Source organism: Podarcis filfolensis, assembly GCF_964270895.1.
Source record: "Podarcis filfolensis genome assembly, chromosome: 15".
Taxonomy (NCBI): domain Eukaryota; kingdom Metazoa; phylum Chordata; class Lepidosauria; order Squamata; family Lacertidae; genus Podarcis; species Podarcis filfolensis.
In genome coordinates this window covers 42,065,070-42,092,801 of record NC_139618.1, presented here as the reverse complement: position 1 = coordinate 42,092,801, position 27,732 = coordinate 42,065,070, and the positions used below count along the sequence as shown (strand labels likewise).

Here is a 27,732-nt window from a genome sequence, read left to right as displayed (position 1 = left end):
GCGGGCCTCAAAAGCAGGCAGTGTTCCAGCTCTCTCTGGGCCTGTGAGAGAGCCTGTATTTTTAGCTTCCTTAACTAGGAAATCCGAAATTTTGGGTCCCGTCCAAACAAGTGCCAAAGTTTTGTAGTTGTTTTGTCAGGAGTTGTAATGGGGACCCTGCATTTAGTAATGAGTAATTGATACATCCTACGAAACTGTGGCACTGGTTTCGGAGGGGATCCAAAATTTCAGGGTTTGTAGTTACTGAAACTCATTTTCCTAAAACATTGGGGAACTTTTTCGTTTCTGTTGGTTTAGAATTCAAGAGACAATAGTTTCCCCTCCTAATGGTCTGTTAAAATTAGCATGGCAAAGCTACAGTTTTGTCACCACTAAATATGTAGTGCAATTGTGAATCACCATTTGTACACTTTCACGTTTTGTATAGCAATGCACAATACTTCTTAGGTTAGACTGTTTCAGAAGTATTTTTCTCCATTTATGTGTGTGTGTGTGTGTGTGTGTGTGTAGAACGAACGAATTTACAAAAGTAGGGCACACTTCACGGCTCTGCAAAAGCTCATGCCGCTAGTCCTCTTGAAAGCCTAAGGTTGAGATGCTCCCATTAAACACGGGGCGGGAGGGAAGCGCGCACTTCTGAAACCTCCAGCTGCAGCTTTTTTCTCTGACGGTGCGCTTGTCAAGCGTTATTCTGGCGCAGGCGCCGCCCGCGTGCCTGGTTCACTTTCGAGAGCTATTTTGGGCGATTCCCAGGGCGGAAGTGAGAAAACTCTGGAGGAATCCGCCTTTAGCATAGCTGCGCGAGTGTGTTGCTCACAAACCCACACATACACAACATGTAGCAGTAAAGGCAGGAATTATTATTCCGGCTAATTTTTAAAAAGTCTTACTTTTTTATGATTGCTCAGAAATACATGACCCTGTAGATCCAAAGGGACTTTACTCCCAGGTGGGTGGGTGCAGGATCAAACCCGGGGCGCGCTGATTCAGTTAATCATTTACTACCCGCGCTTCACCCTAAGGTCTCAGCACAGTGCAGCTACCAACATTAAAACACGTTATTTAAAACAGTGCAAAACAATTCGCAATCACAAAAAACAAGGCGGGTCCTAGAAATGTGTCGGGGGGTTGTGTATCTTCGAATGAAGGGCGGCATCCAAATTTATGGCATCATCTGCAGCTAAAGAGGCGCGTCTTTAGCTTGGACGGCTGCAGAAAACAAGGCTTCTGCAGTAGCTTGGGCTTTCTGTCGTAACCTGCAAACGTTGTATGAGTTTTTAAAAAATTATTATTATTGGCCAAGGATCTCAACTCCCCTCTGCCTCGAGGGGGACTACCCTGCTGGGTTGTTGTTGTGAGCCGCGCAGTCGCAGCCCTTTGGCGCTGCGCCACGTGGAAATCCGCGCAGAGACAGTTCGCACGTGCAAGTTGCGCCCGGATCTGTCTTTGCCTTGAAGTTTTTCGTATCTGCAGCCCGAAGGGATGACGGGAAGCGCCGCTGAGAGGGCAGTTTTCGCCCCTTTAAAGCATCTCCCCCTCCCCCCCCCGGAAAAAGGCCCGTGATCGCTTTCTTCCAGCGCTCACGCTTAGAGGGAGAATTCCCCGCTCCCACGATGGGTTTTATTATTTCCTGCTACGCCTCGCCCCCCTGCCCAGGTGGGGAGGGGACTCGCCCGGGAACCCGGAGGCTCCCGCTGCCTCCCCCGAGTGGCGCCTCTAGCCTTTTCTTTTCTCCGCCTTTGGATTCCCGCCAAGCGCCTCGCCCCTCTGTGCGCATGTCGGACGGGGTGGAAAGGCGCATGCGCCGTCCCACCGACAAGGAAACGTTTGGCCAAGCGAGAGGAGCTAGGCCGCGCCCGAAGCCGGGGGCTCGCCTAGATGTCTTCGCCGGAGGAGGCGCCGGTTGCGCCGGCCGCGGAGGGCGAGCTGCCCCCGGAGTGGGAGACGGACGAAGAGCGCATGGCTTTCCTGTTCTCGGCCTTCAAGCAGAGCCGGGAGGTCAACGCCACCGAGTGGGACAGCAAGATGCTCTTCTGGAGCGAGCTGGTGCTGAAGTGGGGGCGGCGCCGCGGAGGCGTCCGGACCTGCCTGCGGGAGCTGCAGCAGGCCTTCGAGCGGCGGGGCAGCGTCCCTCTGGGCCTGGGCACCGTCCTGCGAGAGCTGCTCAGGTACCGCCCGGCGGCGGCGGCGGGGGGGGGGGCTCCTCTCTCTCTCTCTCTCTCTCCTCGGCCCCCCCTCGCTTAGCCTCCTTCCAGTCTGCAGCTGTGCCTCTGAGCGCGTGCAGAGGGAAGTTCTTGCCCTGCGGGGCGAGGGTGTGCTGGGGGAGGACGAAGGAAGAAGGGGGCAAGAGAACACTTGTTGTTGTTGTTTGTTTACACCCTGACTTTTCCCTTGACAGGGACTCAAGGCGGTTGGCAGATAAAAACAACAGCTAAAGAACATGGGGAAATCCCACAATCATTAAATAGCATGATTAAAACTATCAATAGCTATAGCTCTCTATGTATCTATCTAAGCTCTTAAAATATACAGATAAGTACAATAAAAACAGCACAGCACCAGCTGTTTCATTAAAAGCAGTCAGTTTCCAAAAGCTTGTTGGAACAAGAAAAGCTTCACGTGCTGGCAAAAGGACCATAATATGTGATCTAGTAACCTATTAGTTCAGTTCTATTTAAACATCCATCAAGGCATGACTGCATGTTAATGTCAACCAAAATATTTATGTTGACAGCTAGCAACTCTGTTCAGCTCAACTCTGTGTCAAATAAAATAAAAAAAATTCCTTCCAGTAGCACCTTAGAGACCAACTAAGTTTGTTTCTGGTATGAGCTTTCTTGTGCATGCACACTTCTTCGTTTTGTTTTGACTACGGCAGACAAACACGGCTCCCTACCTGTAACTAGATCTGTGTCAAATGACACTGATATTCAGTTCTCTCTCTTGCTTTTTTGTTCTTCTGTAAGGTACTTAGGGAGTCCTTTGCCTAAAGAATGTGGTTAATAAATAAAATTAACTGCTGTTGTGAATAAAATTAGCAAAGATTTCTGGCCATATAAGAATTTTACTGGTCTTTAACGTCATTATCTTATTATTATTATTACTGGTCTTTAACATTCTTGTTTTCCTGCCACTGCTACTCTTCCGGAGGCTGGTGTGCTTATCTTGTATGCATTTGAGTGACCTTTGCATAAAAATTTCCCCAGGTAGGGAATGCACATAACATGTTGGCTAAACAAGTGAAAGGAGAGGTTGTGGATAACTCAGCTCTGCCCCCCCTACAGGGTCCCCAGTAGCTCTCAACGCCCTCCAGCTATTTTAAGGGCAACTATAGGCTTTAAGGTGGCACAACATTTCCTTCCTTACTTACTTACTTACTCACTTACTGACTCTCCCATTCTTTTAGGGCCAGCCATTACAAAACATTTTATTATATATATTTTTAAGAAAATAAAGTAATTAACAAACATAACAAAACTCGGCAAATTTAGGGAGCAATAATATCCTGGTCCCAAACTGTTCTGAGCTTTGTTTACATCTGGCACCAGAAGTCAGCTGTGTGATACCTTCCATATACTATTGGGCTACCGCAATTTTTTCTCAGGTTTTAGATAATCAGTAGGGAACCTCTGGCTCATGGTCTCACCAGGGCTCCCCATTTGGCCCACTAGACTATTCTGGCTAAGCCACGCACACCAGCCCAGTGGCACGTGCGAAATTCTGTGAGTAGTGTGTTGGGAAGCTCTCTACAAGCACCGACAATCAGCTGGTTGAACGTTCTTGCAGGGAGCTCTGTGCTGTGCTTTGAAAGCCTTATGAGGAATGGTTGAAGGATTTGTTTTTTTTTTTTTTTAAACTTCTTTTTATTGAGTTTCATATAGGTAATCAAAAAGAGAAAGAAATAACTTCACAATTACAAAACGAAAGAAAAATACAAAACAAATGTCTAAACGTAACATAAGTATTATCTATTTCCGTTACAATTCTTTATCCTCACAATTATCTCTTTGTGTTTCAAGAACTTAAATCATTCTTCTACGCTCTATTGACCTCCATCCCTCCCGCTTTCAGGCTTCTTAATGTACATAATTTATTTTCCTCGCAGCTAGTAATTGTTAATAGTTTACACGTCGTAAGGTTTATATCAGATCTGTTATAGTTTTTAGGCTTCTGTAATTCCCTTCAATGTATGTCATAAATTTTTTCCAGTCATTAGTAAACTTTGTATTTTTTTGGTTTCTGATTTTTTGAGTCATTTCTGCAAGTTCAACAAATTCAAATAATTTTGTTTGCCACTCTCTAATTGATGGGATATCTTGATTTTTCCAATTTTGGGCAATTAATAATCTGGCGGCAGCTGTGGCGTACTGAAATAATGTCTTGTCTTCGTTTTTAACTTCATCCCCAACTATCCCTAGTAGAAATGCTTCCGGTCTTTTAGGGAATGTATATTTAAATATTTTTTTTAACTCATTATAAATATATTCCCAATATTTCTTCATTTCTTCGCAAGTCCACCACATGTGGAAAAAATTACCTTCTTTAACCTTGCACTTCCAGCAGTTCTTATTCCCAGTTTTGTACATTTTCCCCAACTTTGCTGGGGTAATGTACCACCTGTACATCATCTTTTCTAAATTTTCCCTGAGTGTTACACAAGCGGTAAATTTCATTCCACTAGTCCATAATTTCTGCCATTTGTCATACTCTATATTATACCCCAGATCCATTGCCCATCTCGTCATTACCCCCTTTATTTCCTCATCTTTGGTATCCCACTCTAATAATATGTTATACATTTTGGATAGTAATTTGGATTTGCCTTCAATTATCTCTATCTGAAACTTAGATTTCTTTTCATTCATACCTACTTTTTTATCATCACTCCATACTGCATTTATTTGATGGAATTGTAACCAGCCCGTTAATTTGTCTTTCAACTCCTCATAAGGTCTCATCCTCCAACCATTTTCTGATCCTGTCAGTAGGTCCTCATAAGTCAGCCTTTCTCCCTCCATGTTTGCCTTTTTAATTATTAAAATATCCATAGGTGATAACCACCAGGGTGTCTTCCATTCCAGGAGTTTTTTATTTCTTTCCCACACTTCGAGTAGGGGTCCTCTGAAAATATGATTTGAGAATCCTTTATGTATCTTCTCTTTATTCTGCCATAAATAGGCATGCCAGCCGAACCTGTTGTCGAACCCCTCTAGGTCCAACAGGTCGGCATTTTCTAGATTAATCCAGTCTTTAATCCAGCAGAGGCTGGCAGCCTCAAAATATAACTTCAGGTTAGGTACTGAGAAGCCCCCTCTTTCTTTTCGGTCTGTAAGGATTTTGAATCTAATTCTTGGCCTTTTGCCCTGCCATATGAATTTCGACAGGGTTCTTTGCCAATCTGTGAACATTTGGTTGAAGGATTTGGGTATGTTTAGCTTGGAAAAAGGAGTCTGAGAGGAGATAAGATAGCAATCTTCAAATATCTCAAGGGCTTCAAGACAAGAAAGGAGATTCCAACTAAATATCAGGAAGAACTTCTGACAGTATGAGCTGTTTGACAGTGGAATGGACTCCCTAAGGAGGTTGTGGAATCTCCTTCCTTGGAGGTTTTTAAGCAGAGCTTGGATGGCCATCTGCCATGGATGCTTTAGCTGTGCTTCCTGCATTGCAGGGGGTTGGACTAGATGACCCTTGGGGTCCCTTCCAACTCTACAATTCTGTAATTTTAGGAAGCCCTGAGAATCAGCTGTTTGTCAGGGCTTCAAAGCATTGCATCTCCGCTGTCAGAGTTGTCTGTGGGGGTGGGGAAGGGGAGATAACATTCCAACATGCCAGCCAGATCCAGTTCCCCACCCTGTCCTGGAGAGTAATCTGTCTTAGCGTGTTTATTTTACAAGCTGAAAACTTGGACTCCCGTGTTTGCCTAACGTTTGGAGTTGGCATCTATTGATTGTTTCTAATGAGCTTATGAAATGGAAAATTTTCTGTGGGGAAAATAAAGCACTGGAAAATGTTCTGTTCCGCATTACTTCTTTTCAGCCATTTCCAATAATAATGTGATGAAACAAACTCTGCATTGAGATTGCTTTTAGTATACTAACCTGCTCTGTCAAAAAAAGTTCTGCTGTTATTTTAAAGTTCAACCTTATTTTACAGGACTCAACTTAAATCCCCATGCACTCACTTTCCTTAGCATCTTTCTCTGCGGGCGCAACGGGGGCATGCCCAGTATTCTCTTGTGACCCTGATATATTGTCCCTTATTGCTCCCTGCATTTGTTCCCACTTGTTCTTACATTTTGATAATTCAAAGGTAAATTACAAATATCAGGAAGTAAAGTAAGATACTCATGTTAATATTCCATACATTATTTGTATACATAAATTGTTTTAAATAACTTAATTGACTCAATAAATAATAACTTAATTGATAGGTGTAATATCTCAATCTTCTTCGATGTGAAAGAATAAAATGCATAGTCTGTCAAAAGTTAAAGTTTCACTGTGTTTTCTATGTCTCCCATTGATAAAAAATGGTTTCTGTTCCTCTATTTCATTATTCTAATAAAATGTAAACAATTTCCATTGTTCCAACTGTTAAATACCTAATACTAGTTTTTCCAGCCCCCACAGCAGCACAGTTGCAGTGTATTTAGCACTCAAATATTTCTTGGTCTTTTCCAAAGGCATATGTACTGTAGACCTATACTTAACTCCAAAGTCCCCATAGTACAGGGCGAGTCTTTTAAAAGAGGCCCCGTGGAAGATGTGTACTCTGCATCCATGGGGCCTCTTTTAAAGGACTCACCCCGTATCAACCTTTTACAGTGGTAGTCTCACTTTTTAAAGACCTGGAGCCTACCTTTAATCCAAACATACTTGGAGACCCATTTCTTCTTATTATTACGATATATTTGCATGGTGGTAGTGCTGCTGTTGCCCATCTTGAAGACTACTGCTTTACAGTATCCTCTGCATTTATCATACTCATACTCCTTCAGTACGAGACAGCAGTAGCATGGCAGTCACAGAAGGCTGATTTTTGTCAATTTAGATAAGTATTCCCTTTGGCTTTGCTGAAACTTACAGCATTTATATATTGCTCTTCCCTCAGACGTGGTAAGTTGCAGAGGGAATCTGACTTCATGACCAGCGTAGACAGCAGCTGGATCTCCTGGGGCGTCGGGGTCTTTATTCTGAAGCCACTGAAGTGGACCCTGTCTAGTGTGTTAGGTGACAGCAAAGTGCCAGAGGAGGAGGAAATTCTGATCTATGTGGAGTTACTTCAGGTAGGCTTTCTGATGCTTGGCGATCACATATTATGAGGATGTTGGGGAGAGTTGATGGTTTCTGTTATGCAATGATAAAAAATATTGTTGAGTGTTTGGGAAACACTTGAAGAGACCTGTAGCTGAAGAGACCTGTACAGTGGTACCTCGGGTTAAGTACTTAATTCGTTCCGGAGGTCCGTTCTTAACCTGAAACTGTTCTTAACCTGAAGCACCACTTTAGCTAATGGGGCCTCCTCTTCCTGCTGCACCGGCGGAGCACAATTTCTGTTCTCATCCTGAAGCAAAGTTCTTAACCCAAGGTAATATTTCTGGATTAGCGGAGTTTGTAACCTTATTGTTGGTCTTCTGGGATGAATTATGTTCGACAACCAAGGTACCACTGTATGTTCAGGAAATCACTCAGAGGATCCCTCATGCAGACATACCCAACAGTTCACAGAGCTGTTGTGGATTACCAGGAACATGGATATTTAATGAATGTGTATGGCAAATTCTCCTCATGCTTTTTCAGAGCTCTCTACCATACTTGCAAGGGATTTCCATCTTTATACCTTAATGTATCTCTTGTTTAGTTTTAAGTTCAGATATCTGCTCCCTGTGGTGCAACTTGAGCCATGTAAATATAGTTTGGAGTGGCGCTTTCCATAATTCCAGGATGTCTTCAGTCAAGTGTAATTTACAGTAAGCCAGCCAATCACTACGGCTTTAACACTGCACTGCACTAAGAACAGCATATATCTTTCCTATTCAGTATCATCTTGCTTAAATGTTCAAGTGACTAATTTTTGAAGAAGCCTATTTTCTCACCCATGTAGGTTGAGAATAGAATAGAATTATTGAACAGAATTATTGCATTGCAATTTGTGATCATATTCTGACTGGGAATCAGTAGGAATCCTTCAGAAAGTGAAGGAAGAGCTGTATGTGAGGAAGCAGAGCAATCTGCACCAGATTAGCAGTTCTCCTTCTCACCCTATGACCCTCAAGTGTTATTGTATCTCTGTTTTAATATTTAAAAGTTTCTCCTTTGCTCTTCACACCCAGAAACCTTGAAGATGAAGGTAATCTTAGGGAGTAGCAGAGTGAAGATTAATACTATTTTTAAATAGCATTTTTATATTGTTCTGCTGCTGAAAAAACTCCCTCAGGTTGTTGTTTTTTGAGATCAGTAGTAAACAAAATAGTCCCTTCTCTCAGGCTTTCAACCTAAAAGACATGATATAGTAGGGGAAAGGGACAAAGATGTAAAACAGGTGAACCCAGCCACTCATTTTTATAGTCAAAAGGCTCTTATAATTGCCAGTTTGAATGGAAACAATTTGGAGAAAGAAGGAGCCAAAGTGAGCTGGCTGCTTAGCAGAGTGGCCTTGCTTCTGGTCTTTCCCTGTTCTGCCCATAGTTGTTCTTTAACTGCATACCTTAATTAGACATGTGTGCTGACTTATACTGACTGTTTATTTGCTGCAAGCTAGAGACCAGAAACAGGTGGGCTACCGATTATCTAATGATACTCAAATCTAGTCTGTAGCTGAACAGTAAAAACCACTGATCTAAACTGTGGTGTGCTCTGTACTGTATCGTGAATGAGGTTTGAATGTCATCTGTAGCAATGCCTTGCCATTTCTGAGTCAGGTTAGGATATTAAGCAATTCTGGTTTAGTTTGTGCATGGTACCCACAACAGAGGCAGGGAATAAAGAGTTCACTGCAAATGGTTATTTTTTTTAGGAAAAGGCAGAAGAAGTGTATCATCTCTACCAGAATTCCACACTTTCTTCACACCCTGTGGTTGGCCTGTCAGAGCTGCGTTCCCTGTGCACTAGCATTTGTTTGGACGAAAGGACATTCTGTTTGGTGCTGCTGCAGCTGCAGAAGGAAAAAAGGGTCACGGTGTTGGAGCAGAACGGCAATAAGGTAGGGTTTTCATATTTTGAAGAGCAAGAGAGAGAACACATTTGCCGACTTCTATTTTTAACTACGGATCGCTATGATAAGACTCATTTTACATACCCATGAAAAAGAAGACACGTCCTGGAAAAAGAGGATATATGGCAACCCTAATAAAGAGTTAAAATGTGAGTTGCATTTCTGGGAGTTGTGCTGTCTCTGAATGGAAATAAGTTGGGCCAAATAAAGCCAGTCTTCCATTTGCCCTGTGCTCACTCATTCAGCAAAAGGTTTCCCCCTCTAAAATGAAAACCCAAAGTGGCAATGAAGATATCTGCAGCATTTAAGTGAGATAAGGCAGCATTAAGCTGAATTTGTCATTTCATAATTAAAAAGGGAAACATGGGCTTCTGGGCAGGAGAAGGGTTGGTCATATCCTCATCTATAATATACTGGCATCCCACCTCCTCCAAATAATTCTGAGGTTGTGGGAATTTGAACTTTTTTGGCTATGATGTATGGAGTGAACATAATAGTTAAAAAGGCTTGGTGAGCTCTGGGTTGCAGAAATGCCATGGAGGTCTGCTATTTTCTTCTAATTGTACTTCAGGCAATATCTTGTACTGCCCTGAAAGTACAAGATAGCTGATTGAGGAGGGATGGTGGGGTCTACTGTATCATAATTTTCATAATTTTCATAATTTTACAGAACTTGGTTAATGCAAGATATTCAGTGTTTCACAAAGGAAGATAGAGACATGCTTATAACAGCGTTGGTGCAAAAATAATTGACTCCCCAAATCTATGTTGCTGAAATGTCTTCTTTGACGGCTGTATTCATCACTTACTCTTCAGTAGACTTCCCTCTTTAGATACCAAGAGGATGTTTGTTCTTTTGGTTAAATATAGGCTAGAAAAAACACATGTTACCTCATAACATGGGTAGGCAAACTAAGGCCCGGGGGCTGGATCCGGCCCAATCGCCCGTGGACGGTCCGGGAATCAGCATGTTTTTACATGAGTAGAATGTGTCCTTTTATTTAAAATGCATCTCAGGTTATTTGTGGGGCATAGGAATTTGTTAATTTTTTTTTCTTTCAAAATATAGTCCAGCTCCCCACAAGGTCTGAGGGACAGTGGACCGGCCTCCTGCTGAAAAAGTTTGCTGACCCATGTCCTACAATTTGTTAGCAACATATTCAAATAGGGTGTGTGTGGAATGGCAGCTTGAGCACTACATCATGCCTTAATGGTCATGCATGTGCTTTTACATATTTGCATTAGAGATAAGATGCATCCACCTCGCAGCTCAAATTTTAATTTCTGTCAACCAGGGAGAAAGATGTTGAAACCTGAAGAAGTCCAGCAACTCTAATAAAGTATCTCTAAAATCCAAAAATAGGGAGGTCTCCCTGGGAAATAAGAGACAATTGGACCTTAAGATGATGGGATGAGATCTTATGTCATAATGAAATTCTCTTTCAGATAATGAAATTTGCTCGAGGTCTTCATACCAAAGTATCTCCAGTGAATGATGTTGACATTGGGGTTTATCAGCTCATGCAAAGTGAACAGCTGCTGTCTCAGAAAGTGGAGTCCCTGGCACAAGAAGCAGAGAGGTAATATGGGTGTGTGTCCTTTACATCCTTAAAGCTGTCAGTTATGTCACAACTCATGCATTGCTGAGCTGTGGTCCTTCAGGCAAGGGGCATCTTTTAATCAATTTTTATTAAAAGGATTCCAAATAAAACACAATAAAAGCCAAACTAATCTAGAGAAAAGAGATAAGAAAAAAGGAAGAATAAGAATATAAAGAAGAAGAAAGAGAAAGTGAATATAAAGCCCTCTATCAGAATTATATCTTAACCCTTTATCCATACACAGAAGAGTGAACCCTCCCAGCTCTCACCTGTGTGCTTCCCCTTCTTTCTCCAGCCTCTCCACCCTGCTCTTCACACAGGGCCCCCCATCTTCCGCCCACCACCTTCCTGTGTGTATCTTCATTAATCCAAAATAGGGAACTTCAAAAAGCAAAGCATAAATGTAGATAGAATTAACCAAAGAAAAACAAGAATTGGAGATCATAGAAAGAAAAGAAAAGAAAAGAAAAAGAAGGGCAGATGTGTATATGACAGTTATTCAAAGTATGCACTCCAGGATAACAATCTAACTGTATTATACAGCTGTTTCTCAATCTGCTAGGTGTTGTTTTTTCAATCTTCCATCCTGTTCATCTCAAATTCACCTTTTCCTACTCAAAAGTCAAAAAGTAGCTCTTCAATTATTATAATTAAATGTCTTAAATAGTCCTCCAATCCAGTATGATGAATTTCTCCCCAACGGTTCTGAGAAATCTAAAAAGCATACTTCCGGGTTGGCGCCTCCGGCAATGGCGGAGCTCCTCCGATTGGGAGGAACTTGCTCCGTGAAAAGCAGGGTCTGACCGCCACGGCGAAGGCGGAGACCCATTGAAATCACAGGCGGGAGAAGCCTGTGAACTTGGGATTCAGCTGGCACCCTTTGCGCCTCCCCTACTCGCGGGGAAACCCTATTTTGGGGATCCGGAGCGACGTGGGGTGAGTGGCGCGGTGCTTTGAATCGACCGCTTCTTTCACGGAGTGAAGCCGCATTGCTGCTGCCGGAGAGCGCTGACTTTTTCCTGTGGACAATTAGATTTTAAACAACTACCCGTGAGTAGAACGGAAAATTGGATCTTGAAATACTTTAATTTGGCACCGAAGCGGGAAGGTTCTAAACAGGAAGTCCGCCTTCCGCTTTTGTAAATAGATTGAAGCAAAGACGCTACAAGCTAAAGTCTCTGAAAGTTTTTGACAAAGGATTAAATTTCCATCGGTCAAAAATACAACCCCCCCCTTGGAAGCAGGAGAAGAGGGGGGAAGTTTTGGACCTAGTGAGCCTGCAGGAGAGAGTGAAAATTAAATTACCACTGCTCTGAACCTGGAAAAGGGCTGCCAGATGACGTTTGGGGAATGTTCATTGACAGAACGGATTTGACAGCTAGCTAAAATAAGAAAGATACTGTTTCCATTGTCCTCTTCTGCGTTCAGAAAAGGAGGAAAAAGTAACTGAAAATCAAAACTATTTTTATTTGCTCGAGTCATGCTTGAAAGAATTGATACAAGTGGAGACTGTTTCCCTCTAGAGGGAGCATGTGAAACTGTTACAGGAGTGTAACAGGGAGATCTCCAGCTTCAAGATAAGGATTCTGAGAACCAGAGATTGACCTTGGACTATTCAAAATGTTGATAGGAGAAGCTATTGTGACTGTATTATATAAGATAAACTACTCGCTGGAACAGCTTCATAAAAAGACAGATGACACAATCTTTAAAATTGATAACTTGGAACAGAAAGTGACTAATTTGAGTCAAAAAGCACAGAAACATTCAGGACTTGGCACAGGAATATACCTTGGCAGGACAAATGGTGGAGGAAAAGGAGGAAGCTGTTGTTGTGAAACCTAAAGTAGTACAAGCGGGATCCTTAGTTTTTCAGAAGCAAATTGAGGATTATAAATTGAGGTCTTCCATGATTGAATCTAGCAAAAGTCAGATTTTGAGGATTGGATCCCGGCTTGAAGAAGGAAAGTTGGAAAGATCCCTCTATCCAGGGATTGACTGACTTTTGGGACATGGGCTTGGGTTTGGAGGAGCCTGAAGTTTTGGGGGCCTCTAGATTTGGAGGAATCCTGAAATACGTCCTGAAACTCTTTATGGACTTTAGTTTTAATCATGGAAATTTGGCTGAACTGTCCAGAAGGAATAAAAGTACTGCTAGGTTGGAGCTTTCCCGAGATTTGCTCCTGAGCATTAAAGAATATGAAGAAGATCTGCAGAAGGGACTTGGAAAAGATTTAAGAGCCTCGGACATAAGATCTCCAGGTTGATAGACTATATGGAACTGACGGAAAGGACTGGCAGAATCCGAAACCAGGGAGAGGAGATGGCGGAAGAAGACTGGAAAATTTAAAGTGTATATTTAGAAATATTGTAAAAGTAATGACTGCTAGAAAAATAGTGGAATGATATTTTATGGATTTAGCAGAAATGCTATAAGAAGTTAAGTACATATAAGTAATTTAGTCTTAATGGGAAATAAGGTTAAAAAATATGTTATTTATAATATGATAGAAAATAGAGAAAGATGGAAAGGATTTGCTGAAACAAGTACTAGAAGTGGGATACAAAAAGGGAGGTGTGAGGAAGTCGAAGAAACAAGGGAATGAAGGACAGAGTATGGAAAAGGAGGGATGTTTTTAAATTGTTTTTGTTTTGCTTTATTTATGTGTTTAGTTTAATGGGTTCAGGTTGGGTTTTGTATTGTTTATATATTGTATTGTACAGTGGTGCCTTGCAAGATGAAATTAATTCGTTCTGCAAGTTTTTTCTTCCTGCGAGTTTTTCGTCTTGCGAAGCACGGTTTCCCATAGGAATGCATTGAAAATCAATTAATGCGTTCCTATGGACACCGCCTTCAGACCAGGTCCGGGGACAGTCTGTCCCCGGACCTCTTCTGAAGGCTGGCGGGGGGAGAAGGACTTTTCTCCCCACCGCCAGCCTTCAGAACAGCCTTCTGAAGGCTGGCGGTGGGAAGAAAAGCCCTTCTCCCACCACCAGCCTTCAGAAGAGTTCCCCCAGGGCTGCCTAGGCTGCGGATAGCAGCCTGCTGCCCCGCACGAGGGGCGCTCTGCTTCAGAGCGCCGCTCGCGCGGGGCAGACATTCGCAGCTTGGGGAGCCCTGCAGGAGTTCCCCGCAGGGCTCTCCAAGCTGCGGATAGCAGCCTGCTGCCCCGCGCGAGGGGCACTCTGCTCAAGAGCGCCCCTCGCACGGGGCAGCAGGCTGCTATCCGCAGCCTAGGCAGCCCTGGGGGAACTCTTCTGAAGGCTGGCGGCGGGAGAAGGGCTTTTCTTCCCACCGCCAGCCTTCAGAACAGCCTTCTGAATGTTGGCAGTGGGGAGGAAAACCTTCCTCCCACCGCAAGTCTTCAAGACAGGTCCGGGAACAGAGGAGAAGCGCTGCGCGCCTTCTCCTCTGTTCCCGGACCTGTCCTGAAGGCTTGCGGTGGGAGGAGGGCTTTCCTCCCCACCGCCAACATTCAGAATGCTGTTCTGAATGTTGGCGGTGGGGAGGAAAACCTTCCTCCCACCGCAAGTCTTCAGGACAGGTCCGAGAACAGAGGAGAAGCGCAGGGCGCCTTCTCCTCTGTTCCCGGACCTCCCACCGCAAGCCTTCAGGACAGGTCCAGGAACAGAGGAGAAGGCGCCCTGCGCTTCCCCGCTGTCCCCGGAGATTTCCCTATGGGCTTTCGTCTTGCGAAGCAAGCCCATAGGGAAATTCGTCTTGCGAAGCCGCTAAAAAATCGGAAAACCCTTTCGTCTTGCGGGTTTTTCGTTTAGCGAGGCATTCGTCTTGTGGGGCACCACTGTATTGTTTTTGCTTTTCTTCTCTTTTGTTTTTTTTTCTTTTTTGTCTTTCTTTTTCTTTCTTCTCCTTTCTTGTAACTTTTAAAAGTAATAAATATTATTTTTTTAAAAAGAGAAATCTAAAAAGCATAATAGTCCATATTTATTTGCTTGTTGTGTCTTCATTGCTTTGTACAGTGGTACTTCTAGATGCGAACGGGATCCGTTCCGGAGTCCCATTCGCATCTAGAAGCAAACGTAACCCGTGTCTGCGTGTGCGCGGGTCATGTTTCGGCCCTTCTGCGCATGCGCATGACGTCATTTTGAGCATCTGCGCATGCGCAAGCGGCGAAACCCGGAAGTAACGCGCTCTGTTACTTCCGGGTTGCTGCGGAGCGCAATTTGAATGCGCTCATCCCGAAGCACATTCAACCCGAGTATGACTGTACTCAGTTCCATATATTTCAGTCCCATTTCCTGTTGACCATGCTTACTCTTAACGTAAAGGAAAAAGGAAAAATCCTTCTACCTTTTCCATTTTTCATCGAAACCAATTGTCAAGAACTTTATTCACTTCAATTTGTGCACATGGCCCTTTCTCTCTCAGTTCCATCTTTGCCATCTTTGGTTCTCTCTTAATGTCCATATTCATAAATCCATTCATTTCTTTCGGCATCACAACAACATCTTTCAATTCATCATCTGCTGATATCCATTTTGCCTTTACCTTCTCATATTCCATCAGAAGAGAATCCATCTCTTTTTCCACAGGTCCTGTGTGTTCTTTAGTCTGATGCATCTCTGATCCAATCTCTTTGAATGTTCAATGCATCTCAGCTCTTAATTTTGTCAGCTGTTCATCCAGCAGCCGCTGCATGACACCAACAATAGATGAGGCATTTAGCATTGCCTTTGCCATATTGGGTTCTATTCATCTCCCCCTTTGGCAGTCTCTGCATCCAGGAACTTGTGCATGTTCAGGCAAGGGGCATCTTCACTGCTGAACTACAGTTAACTATGCTACCACTCAGTGGATTTGAACTACAGTTGACTATGCTACCATTCAGTGGATTTGTAACTGGCTGACTGACCGAACCCAAAGAGTGCTCATCAATGGTTCCTCTTCATCCTGGAGAAGAGTGACTAGTGGGGTGCCACAGGGTTCTGTCTTGGGCCCGGTCTTATTCAACATCTTTATCAACAACTAACACCCCAGAGGACAGGATCACACTTCAAAACGACCTTGACAGATTAGAGAACTGGGCCAAAACAAACAAGATGAATTTTAACAGGGAGAAATGTAAAGTATTGCACTTGGGCAAAAAAAATGAGAGGCACAAATACAAGATGGGTGACACCTGGCTTGAGAGCAGTACATGTGAAAAGGATCTAGGAGTCTTGGTTGACCACAAACTTGACATGAGCCAACAGTGTGATGCGGCAGCTAAAAAAGCCAATGCAATTCTGGGCTGCATCAATAGGAGTATAGCATCTAGATCAAGGGAAGTAATAGTGCCACTGTATTCTGTTCTGGTCAGACCTCACCTGGAGTACTGTGTCCAGTTCTGGGCACCACAGTTCAAGAAGGACACTGACAAACTGGAACGTGTCCAGAGGAGGGCAACCAAAATGGTCAAAGGCCTGGAAACGATGCCTTATGAGGAACGGCTAAGGGAGCTGGGCATGTTTAGTCTGGAGAAGAGGAGGTTAAGGGGTGATATGATAGGCATGTTCAAATATATAAAAGGATGTCACATAGAGGAGGGAAAAAGGTTGTTTTCTGCTGCTCCAGAGAAGCGGACACGGAGCAATGGTTCCAAACTACAAGTAAGAAGATTCCACCTAAACATTAGGAAGAACTTCCTGACAGTAAGAGCTGTTCGACAGTGGAATTTGCTGCCAAGGAGTGTGGTGGAGTCTCCTTCTTTGGAGGTCTTTAAGCAGAGGCTTGACAACCATATGTCAGGAGTGCTCTGATGGTGTTTCCTGCTTGGCAGGGGGTTGGACTTGATGGCCCTTGTGGGCGCTTCCAACTCTATGATTCTATGAGTTAAGGCATTTGGTAAATCATGACCTTGTTTTTATAAAGCTTCTTTATAAAAGGGTACAAAAAATATGAGCGGAGCAGATCTACAAATGCTTCAGTAGTGATACTGAGATGCACCACATGTGTGGGGCTACATTCTCCCATCAGTCTAAGAATGACCACCTAATACGTAATAAATAAGAAACTGAGCTGCTTACACTTTGCTTTTGTAGATGTAAAGAGGAGGCCCGGAGTGCATGTAGAGCTGGGAAAAAGCAGCTGGTAAGTCCTGTGTTTTCTTAACTAGGCAACCAAAAGTTGTGTGGGATGTGTACGTCCAAAGCCAACCTGCTTCAAAGGTCATGTGTTTTCATGAGTTTAGCACATGGGTGGGCAAACTAAGGCCTGGGGGCCAGATCCGACCCAATTCTAAATCTGGCCTGTGGACAGTCTGGGAATCAGCGTGTTTTTACATGAGTAGAATGTGTGCTTTTATTTAAAATGCATCTCTGGGTTATTTGTGGGGCATAGGAATTCGTTCATTTCCGCCCCTCAAAATATAGTCTGGCCCCCAACAAGGTCTGAGGGATCGTGGACTGGCCCCCTGCTGAAAAGGTTTTCTGACCCCTGGTTTAGCACTTGTCAAGCCTCTTGTTGAGGTCGAAGGGCATCTTACTGCAGCACAAGAACCTTTTCATGGGCATACATTAGCTCATTTTGTAGTGTGAGGTCTAATGTGTCTTCTGTCAAGGTACTGCTTCGTTTATAAAATTGTTGTGCTTTCTTGGGTGTTCAGAGCACAGTCTCTTCTTTCTTTAGCTAATAGAACTATTACTTTACCTGTTGAATATTTTTGGTGACAAGAATAATTGTTACCATTCAATGATAGTGTTGAAATAAACAAAACCCTCTTCCTTTTTTTTGCTTTGAGAAACAATGCTGCCTTACTTGTACCACTTAGGCACTTCAGAAGAAACATACACACAAAGTAAATTGTACCAACAAGGTACTTTCCCCTGCATCTATAGCAGAAGCTGACAGTTTCAGGACTTTTCCCTGTAACTTGCTAAATGCTGTGCATTTCACTCTCCAGCACTGAAATGCACATTTACCTTAAAAAAACACAGCAACAGGGGCAATTACTTCTCCCTCTCTCCCAGCAGCAAGCAGACAAATGCAGTCTTAAGGACATTCATTCACTTAGCTGGATAAGCTTTGAGGGGAAGACAACCACTGTGCATGTCCTCCTGCACTGAGATGACTGTTTTAAATAGGGAGTTATTTCAGGCTGCTCTTGATGGTTCATCAAAACTGTGCCTTTATGTTCTTAGGCACTTAGGTCTTTGAAATCAAAACGAAGAACAGAAAGACGTATTGCAGAACTTCACTCCAAGCTGGACGTAGTACAAGGCATCCTGGACCGGATCTACGCCTCTCAGACAGATCAGATGGTATTCCTTTACTGATGTGTCGCCATTGACTCCACTTTGCTCTGTTTAATTCTTCTGTCTAAGATTTCTGCTTGAAGATCTGCTTTATGTTGGAAATACACATTCTTTCCACTGCAGTGTTGACTGATTTGTCAGTCTGGGGCTTGTTCACACACTTCTTACCTCTTGCAGCTATAATGGAGGTAGCCAATGTGGTACTACTGTCCAGGTATTACAGTCCAAGTCAGCATGACAGATAGTCAGGCTTGATGGGAACTGTACTCTAGCAGCATCTAGAAGGCATCACATGGTCTTTCCTGTACTCAAATATTTCTTCCTTTCTATCTCTCTGCTTCTCTTCCTGACACAGAGCATGCATTGGCTTTGGCACGTCTATGGCCGGTTGATCCCCATTTGCCTGTTGTTGTGTGTCACTGCTGTTAGCAAGATGCCTCAGTAGACGTGTTTCATTCTAGAAGCTTTATAAATTATAAACTTTAGACATTGGCAGTAGTATGTCTTGGCAGATTTACCCAGTAACTTAAACTCACATAGTATTTAATTTATAGGGTAGGATATTTATTGATGTACATACACATCATCAGTGAGGAATTGCTCAGTAATGATAAACATTTTCTTGATCTGGGAGAATTAGCTGATTAATTCTAACCAAGCAGAAGCATGCAAAGCGTAAAAGGAAATGGAATTGTGTTTATAAAGCACAGCTTGGAAGGCATGCTAACCTGCTCTCTCACTGGGCTCACTTTGCATACTAAGCCTCAGTCTAGGCCTAATCAGGCCTATGGCAGGGAGGACCAGTGAGTGGCTTCTGAAATACGGACACATGTGAAGATAGGAAAAAGGAGCAGATGTGGAGGCCACAATTTGTAGTGAAAGTACCTGTGGAAGACAGGATAGGGAGCAAGCTTGGTGGAGAATCCTGAAGGAGAACTGGGTGCACTGAAACTCCTGAGTCTTTCAGAAAAATGTTGAAGAAAGTAAGAGGTCCTGAAAGTGGCTCCTCTGCAAAAGTTCACTGTCCCAAGCATATGGCTTGCAAAATATTTCAGTTGAGATTACAACCTTAACTCCCTCATCTACTTTTCCCTCAGGCCTCAAGCGGCCTCCTGACAAAGTAAATCCAACTGAAGCCATTTTTAAAATCATATAGGCAATATTGAGGTGGAATGCCTGCCAGAATCAGTATTATTTATTATTTATTTAGAGCATTTATATCCTGTTCTTCAGCCCAAAAGGCTCCCTGAGCAGCTAACATGAAATTAAAACAAGACACTCCCTAACCACAGACTTACCTACTTACAAATAAATAAATAAATAAATAAATAAATAAATAGGCTATTTAAAAAGGTGAAGAACTGCAACAGATTACTGAAAATACTTGTAAAATAACAGGCTATTCTCTTTCCTCCCAATAAGGTATTTAATGCTTACCAGGCTGGAGTTGGAGCTCTGAAGTTATCCATGAAAGATGTCACCGTGGAAAAGGCAGAGAACCTGGTGGATCAGATTCAAGAGGTACTATAAAGAGGAAAAACAAATAATCTCTATACAAGTGTTAGTTAAATGAGAATCACATTCGTGCTGCAGGTTGCTTCTTAGCTTTCTGTTAAGTGGTTTTTTCCATATCTGCCTTTGCTTAACCCCTCTTAGCAGGCTTTATTTCAGATGCCAGGGTGGTGTAGTGGTTAGAGCAGGGGCCAATGATCTCCCTCCAGTCCTCTGTCTGGCCCTTCAGACTCTCCTCGATCTACACCCCTCACTGGCTCTGCTGCACATCGTCCTGCAGTTATTTTGGAATCTGTCCTTGTAACTGCAATAATGGAGAGATGTAAGTGTAGAACCCTTTGAACTGTTTGTGACTAGACTGTAGTCATTGGAAGGTTGCCCATGAGGGGATACGTCCCTCAGGCTTGAAAAACGTTCCCTAGCCCTGAACTAGAGTGTTGTACTCAGCTAAGGAGAGCCAGGTTCAAATCCTTGCTCACCCATGAAGCTTGCTGAATTGCTGTGGACAAATTACTATGGTCTAGCTTAGCCTGCCTTGCAGGATCATTGTGGGATTAAAATGAAGGATTTGATGTGTGCCGACTGAGCTCCTTGGAAGGTGGATTAAAAGTGTAATAAATGGCAGTATCTGCTGCTTTTTTCAGCTTTGTGACACCCAGGATGAAGTAGCGCAAACCTTAGCAGGAGTTGGAATCAATGGCTTAGGTGAGTCCAAACTCTTAAGCCTCCAAACCCTTGTTGTTAGGTTTTCTACCTTACAACCTCATATTCAGACATTTGAACAGAATCTTCCTCAAATGGTGGTGCTGGTCTGCATGGTGGGAATTGTAGTCCAAAATATCTGGAGGAGAGTGGCCTAGCATGGGTTGCCAGTGCCCTAGGCAAGGCAAGTATTGCGCCCCCTAACCTGTGAGAAGAAGCAATCCTACATCGCAGTTTGGGGAGCCCCACCATGCGAGAGTCTGTCCCTACTCTGCACTTGAGGGATATGGGGCATCTAGGGCCAACTGCTGACATCACAGGTTATGGTGAGCACAGAGTAACCCTTCAGATGGGAGAAGCACTCCAGTGGTGCAAACCCTTCCCTTGTCGGCATGCACTCTGCACAAGCGCTGTGGCTCCTTTTTGTGCACCTGAGGAGAGCCCCACACTTGGAGAAAAGGTGGTGGTGACGGTGGATTTGGTTTCAAAGAGCGGCACGTGGCAGCGGAGTGCCGGGCCACCAGCACTATCCCCACTGGAGTGGGCTGAAGCGAGTGGGAGTGTCTCTGCCAAGGCGCAGGACAATGGGCGGAGGAAGCTGGCAGCAGGCAGGACGGAGGTGCTGGCTGCCCCTTGACCATCAAAGCGTCTTCATGCAGCACTGCTGCTGTTGCCAAGCAGAGCCATGGAGCAGTGGCAGGACATGCATCCATGCCTCCTCAGGCTGGGGTCGTGTCTTGCTGCCCGCCTGCCTCCCCCAACAAGGTGCTCGCACCCAGCCTGGTGCTGCCTGACCGTGAGTTGAGGTGACCCACTTGTAGCTTGTGCTGGTGCAGCAGACCGGGGCTTGAATGGGAGAAAAAATGAACGAAAATTCCAAGGGTCCAGTGCATAGTGGTGGCGAGGATCAGTTTTGTGAGCAGAAAGAAAACTTCGAGAAAGGAGCTGAGCCGCCACAGTAGCAGAGGCTTGGAGGTGGGGAAGCATCCCTTACCCAACTTGCCACCCACCACATACTTGCTTGAGGAGACCTAGTTGGGACAGGCTGACATAGTGCCCCTTGTGGTCTGTAAAAGGCATGAGTGAGGTGGGTCCCATTTCCAACTGTAATATGTTGCCACTATTTGACGATTTTTTTGTTAGGAAAAACAACAAGAGCACATTCTCAGTAGGGCTGAGCAGAATAAGAGAACCTTCTTCAAGCTCTTGCCCTTCTTACAGATCTTAAGAAGGTTATAGTACATCTTACAGCTATGTGTCCTGGAGCTGATCTCTCTTGTTGAGCATGTCTTCTAATCCTATGTGCAGTTAGTAGGGAATAGGCACTGTTGAACTCTGTGGGACTTCATTCTGAGTAAATTCACCAGCAGCCCAAGCTGTATGTCACACTGGAATGTATTTGTTCTCCAGTATCAGAAGCTGATGCCGAGGAACTGGAAAAGGAGCTGGACACTCTTCTCCTGGACTCCTCAAAAGATCTTCTGGACCTGCCTTCCGTTCCACAGAAGCCACTGTTTCCTACGTCCGTAGTGCTTCCTAGCATCTCAGATGCTGAGCTTGAAGCAGAGTTGGAAAAGCTCACTCATTCAGTTGGAGGTATGTTTCTGTTATATTGTTTTCCAGAGTCTAATGTTGCCTCTTAAAGACCCAGTTTACTATAGCTAATTGAATGTGCTACTTGGCTTCTTAATTAATGCATTAATTCCATGCATTAATGCATGGAAGAAAGACGCCACAATTTCTTGCTTTGCATTATGTCCAAACTGGAGGTTGTGGTTGGTTTTGCTAACAAACCACAGTCTGTAGCCATGATTTATTCTTGGCTTACTGAAAGTGATTTGTTTGAGCAAAACAAACCACAGTCCCTGGTTTGGACATGATGCACAACCAGGGATTGTCGTTTGCTTTCCCTTCAGCCTAGTGGGGAAAAGCAAAGGTGGCACAGTCAGCATGTTTGTGGTAAACTACAGTGGTACCTCAGGTTACATACACTTCAGGTTACATACGCTTCAGGTTACAGACTCCGCTAACCCAGAAATAATGCTTCGGGTTAAGAACTTTGCTTCAGGATGAGAACAGAAATCATGCTCCGGCGGCGCGGCGGCAGCAGGAGGCCCCATTAGCTAAAGTGATGCTTCAGGTTAAGAACAGTTTCAGGTTAAGAACAGACCTCCGGAATGAATTAAGTACTTAACCCGAGGTACCACTGTATTGTGACATGCAAATGAGGCCAAAACATGTAGAGATCCCATTAGCAGGCTCCCTGCAGGGTTATGCTCTCTTTCTTCCCAAGTGTGTTACTCTGGGCTTCTTAGCTAAGTTGATTGCATGCCAGTACAGAATTCTTTTTCTAGAGGATAATTAAAAGGACCTGAATCTTGTTCAGTTCCACGCCTCTCTCTAGCTGCCCTGGCAGTGTCCCTCCAACTCCTATAGCTCCCTGTGCTACACAGTCATCTCATTTACTCTCTGAGAATAAAAATGGCTGCTTCTCTGTTGCCCTTCTTAGGATTTAAATCTGAGCTTGGATGCAAAGGTGCATGAAGGCTGGTAGGCCAGGCATTCCCTGGCCACAGGTGGGAGGCCTACCCAAAGACTTGGGTGTGTAGTAGACGTGGCCTATTGCCATAGATCCATAGGGGCAGACCTTCCTGCTTTCTAGCTTTGAAAATCTCTTATATCCAACTAAGGAGCAAGAGCTGTTTAGCAGGGGATATGCACATACTTTGTTATTTATGTAATTGTCAGTGGAAATGGTGCTTTACAAAATAATAAAAAAGACAGGCCTCTTCCCCACAAGCTTAACAATGTAAATTTTAATTGAGTGTAGGCATGTTGTTATGCATACTTAAATTTGCTTCTACCGCAGTTGCAAGTGTGTTTGACCTTCTTCCTTTTTGGATCATTTACAGGATTGGCACTAAAGACTGACTCAAAGGCCTCTGAGCCCAAAGGAGCTCTGGAACTGCATCTCTAATGACTCAAAACCACCTTCGTGCTATGATGATGTCTTAAATTTTGGTGATCGTAACTACAAAAGTAACTTGTGGAATGTGGGCTTATGTCCCCTCCTTGCTAGATGGCACTTTTGTAAGAGACAGGATGTACCTGCCATGACAATCCATCATCTTTCAAACAGATCCCAACTGCTGTTGCTGTTGTCTTTTCAGTGCCAAACTACAGTGTCTCCGGTTGACATGTTCACCTGTGTTGCCAGTCATGGTTGCCCTTCCCTGGCAAGTTGACACTCCTGCTGAGATTTTAACTTGTCACACGACACTCTGAAGGCCCTCTTTCCACTACGTGAAACTGAACCTAGTTGTGCCAGCTTTGGGGAGAATCAGAAATGCAATAGGATCACAGCATTCCAGGCATCCAGCTGTTCTGTGTGTCTGTGCAAAACACTTGCTGCACATGAGAAAGATACTGACTCTAGTAGCTCTCGCTGGGCAACAGGCACACACACACACACATGTTGATGGTCTTTCTGTTCTTCCTTATCTGTGTTTGCACGATGTGGACAACATAGATGTGTGACAGTTTTATTGTAGGAGACTTTTTGTTGCTGTTTCCACAAGGGGGTAGTATCTGCAAGCACAAAATGCCACATAACCCTTTTTCAACAATAGTAGTGTAGCCTTAAATGGGACCTGCAAAGAATTCTAAAATGTAGGGGTTTAGGGCTTTTTGTTGCTGCTTGACGATTATAATCTTTTGATGTTTAAGAAAGTACTTTTCAGTTTATTTGTAGGAAGAGCAAGTAACATTTAACTTCTGCTTTGGTGGAATGCTCCCTTCAATACTTCTGAGAGATTTAGGGTGAGCTTTTTAGCCAGAAATTTACAGATGATGGCTTCATATCTTCTGGGAGGCTATTCAATCATGTATGTTGGAAGACCTTTAAAATGGCAGAGCTTTGGATTGATATCTCTGCATCTGATGTATTTCTTGGGGAGAGTTGCTGTTTCCTTTTAACACAAAAAATGTTGATGGAATGCAGGATGGAAAAGCTAGTGGGCAAGTGCCAGTTAGCCTATTGAGATGACTTTTATTCATCTGGGGGGAAATGCAGTTCTTGCCCTCTGCAGAACACCTTTTACAAAGTAAATTATATTCTGAGTAGAGCCACTGAAGTGAATTAACCAGAGTTAGTCGTATGTAGGACTAGCATTGGATGCAGCGCTATGAGACAGGCCTGCGCTTTTTCTGGATGGAAGTTGTTTTCTAGCCACATTAACTGCAAAAGGAAAAAGTGGCACTTTGCTTGTGTGTCAGTGCACTGCATGAAGCACACAGGTGGTGGGAACCATTTATATAATGAGAAACTGTGGGTCAGTAGTGGCTGTTGGTAAACTTGCAGCCTATTCCAAGACTGAGTGTACACTCAAAAGCACAATGGTCTGGATGGTGTTTGCTGCTGAGTGAGCTGTGATTCAGGAAAAGTGAAGCAAAATGTTTTTTTCAAGGAAGAGATCTGCCTAAATTGGAGGTGGGAGAAACAGCTGGCCTTGTCTCCTCAGTGTGCTGTGCTAGAATCAATACTTTGCTGATTCCCTGCAAGACACTTTTTCTGAAGGCAGATGGCAAATGGGAGTTGCATTGAATAATTTTAACGCCATAATCATTTGTTAGAAAAACGGTTAAGAGAGGGGGGAAAGGTAATCAATCAATCTTTAAAAGAACCAATGATGTAATAAAGGGGAGGAAAGTCTTCAGTTCCTCTCTATTGTTGTTTAACATGCTTCACTTTGCATATTATTTTCCCTTCATGGTTTTGTTTATTTGAAGCAGACTGTCCATTTAGATATAAGGGCTTGGAGAACGCAGCCCTTTGAACAATCAGCATATTGGATTCCATAATGCATCTAAACCTTTTCTTGTCTCGTAATGAGATCTTCTCTGTTGCCTCTAGCTGGAGTTGCTATTTACACTTTAATTTCATAAGGTGTGCTTTTTCCTTTGCTACTTTTGGACAGTGATCCTCATTACAGATGTAGCTTGATTTTTTTTTTTGTACAAAACTAAAGGAAAAAATGGTGCCTCAAAATTGTGGAAATGCCAGCTATAGGAATGTTGAGTCTTGCTGTGAATCACAGAAATGTCTGCGTTTAGGTGTGCTGAAAAGAGTTAGAAAGCTGACAGCATTCCTGGTTTCTAGAGCTGAACTAAATGTGATGTGTGGTCCATAGTTCAGCATTACATAGCTTCTCTTTCACAGATGGCTGAAGTGGGGACCTCTGAACTGAAGTGGGGTCCTAGTGGGGGGCAAGAGATTTTATTAACCCTTTGCTCCTGCTCTTGTTGACCTGATTGGAATTGTGTCTCCTCTCTTGCAACCTGCTGTTTGCAGTGGAAGGAAAGCATAAATTCCTTCCATTGCAAATAGTAAGCTTGGAGCAGGGGGGTGGGTGGGTGTGGGGGTGTAGTTTTTGATTGGGACGATTGGCAAGAGCAAAGGGTTAACCCCCACCTGTACGACAGTCTCAGTCCAGCTTCCCCCCCTGCACTGGCCACTGTGAAATAAGAATGAGATTTGCAATGTCAAAAATATGTCAAAGGTCACATCTCATTTGCCTCTATGCCTGCCTTTTTAGTACTCTGTGGCAGCTTTACTCCTCCCCTGGAGCACTATCCCAGCCTAGTTTGGATAAATGGAAAATAATAGGTACCCAATCTTTTTAGCAATTTAATTAGGCTTGCTGCGAGGTTGACCTGCAATGCCAGTTTGGAACCAAGGAAGCCCAGTGAATTCTCATTGAAGCAATAAATCTCTGCAGACCCCCTCATTCACCTGCATGGAAACCCTGGTTGCCTGTTGCTGCTGGGCTAGTGCGTAAACACACAAAGCTATCCTTTTGTGCACTGTCCTTAAAAACAAACCACAATCCTGTACCTCGGCAATCCAAATTCTACTTTCAGGTGGGGGGTTGAATTATGTGACCCAATTAAGCAAATTCACACAATTCTGCAGTCTGTGTGTTTGTGTAATAGTTACTTTTTTGCTACTCGTGGGAGGAGGAAGGATACTGAAGTCCTGTTGCCAACTGCTAGAAATCCGATTCAGCCAGGTTTCTGCCTTGTGAGACTTGTAAGGTGTCATTGCCTGGACCCTTTTAAACCCTGTTTAAAAAATCAAAACAAAAAACAGATTCCAAGAATGCTGAATTATTTGCCCACCACAACAAAATGGCATACATTCATTCACAGCCCTTTCAATAGGCAATAGTTTTAAGAGGATTTGAGTTCCAAATGCATTGTAAACAGCTCTATTCTGTAGTTCTCTTAGCAATTTACTCTAAAGGAATAATTACTTTCCATGCCTAGCCTCAAATCCTAGATCATTGGGATCAGTACTGTTTTTCTGCTGCTTTCAGAACCAGGTCCTGCTTCTCCCTCTAATCTGTACAACATGCAAGAAGTGGAGGTTTTATTGTATGTGTCCCTAATGTGTCCGTATCTAAAATATTGCTGCTCAGAGGGCTGGAAGAGGCATTCAACAGTTAATATTGAACAGCTTGTTCCTTTCTAGAAGTGGCTTGTAATTTTCATGCTCCGGCACCAAGCGGGAATATAATCAAGATGAATGAAGAGAAAGGAAATCTAAAGTCTCAATTGTTTAAAAGTGGGCAATTTGTAGAGAAGGCAGTTCTGTTGGACGTGAGAGAGAGATTAAAGAAACTGCAAATTTAAATAGTGTCCTGGTGATGGGTGAAATGTAAAGTGTACTGCATTGTAGTTATGCAACCACACAGAGATTAGAACTTTGTGTATGCTTCTACTCTCACCCTAATCCAAATTCTGTACCAAAATATCTCCAGCTTCATTCTCCAAATGTATGCAAACATTTTAATTTTCTTTGTAGCTAACTGGAACCATAGAATAGTGGAGTTTAGAGGGACCACAGATCTTTTGCCCAATGTGGAGTTCGAACCCACAACCTTGAGATTAAGAGTATCATGCTTTAGCAACTCAGCTAAATGGCATGTGTGTTGTGTGAATTTGAACTTTTTGGGAGAATATATTTCAACTAAGAAACAAATGGGAAGGATAAGAACAATACATGGGAAGCACTGATGGGTGAGGGGTCAGTAAGGAATGCATGAGGAAGGAAATGTGACTTAGTGATTGAGTGGGCAGTATCAGTAGTCCAAGAGTTCACAGCTTTGCTGCCCCTTGGGGGCATGAGCCCTTTGCAGGCACAGCTTTGCGTTGTTTTTTACAACCTTGAGAGCTCCCATCAGCCCCATCCAGGTGACACTAGTGAGGGATGGTGGAAGTTGTAGTTCAACAAAAGTTTGAGGGCCTCAGGTTCCCCATCCCTCCTCTAGAGAGTTCATGGCAAGCTGTCCCTCTCTCTCAGCCCTGCCCCAGACTCTGTAATATGGGGATAAGGCTAGTGTACTTTACATAAGAATCTTGTAAGGATGACAACCAGAGAATGCATTCA

General features: G+C 43.6%; 1 protein-coding gene and 1 long non-coding RNA gene across 2 annotated transcripts in view; one reads left to right on the top strand and one right to left on the bottom strand.

Moving 5' to 3' along the window:
• LOC310750723 overlaps nt 1-27,732 on the bottom strand; it is an 84,081-nt gene that overhangs the window by 33,683 nt on the left and 22,666 nt on the right. The window lies entirely within an intron of this gene.
• Nucleotides 1,196-26,976, top strand: CHMP7 (charged multivesicular body protein 7). Its single transcript, XM_083588828.1, has 10 exons — nt 1,196-2,168; nt 7,114-7,288; nt 9,019-9,204; nt 10,663-10,796; nt 16,860-16,908; nt 17,958-18,077; nt 19,494-19,592; nt 20,228-20,288; nt 21,696-21,881; nt 23,198-26,976. Exons 1-10 carry the CDS (start codon nt 1,879-1,881, stop codon nt 23,260-23,262), a joined length of 1,365 nt encoding a protein of 454 aa, XP_083444954.1. The 5' UTR covers nt 1,196-1,878; the 3' UTR covers nt 23,263-26,976.

Bases quoted from the DNA above. Each gene is read 5' to 3' on its own strand.
- CHMP7 (XM_083588828.1), top strand. From the start codon at position 1,879: ATGTCTTCGCCGGAGGAGGCGCCGGTTGCGCCGGCCGCGGAGGGCGAG. The intron at 19,593-20,227 runs GTACTATAAAGA...TGCTTTTTTCAG, and splicing joins TGGTGGATCAGATTCAAGAG to CTTTGTGACACCCAGGATGA. The intron at 21,882-23,197 runs GTATGTTTCTGT...GATCATTTACAG, and splicing joins GCTCACTCATTCAGTTGGAG to GATTGGCACTAAAGACTGAC.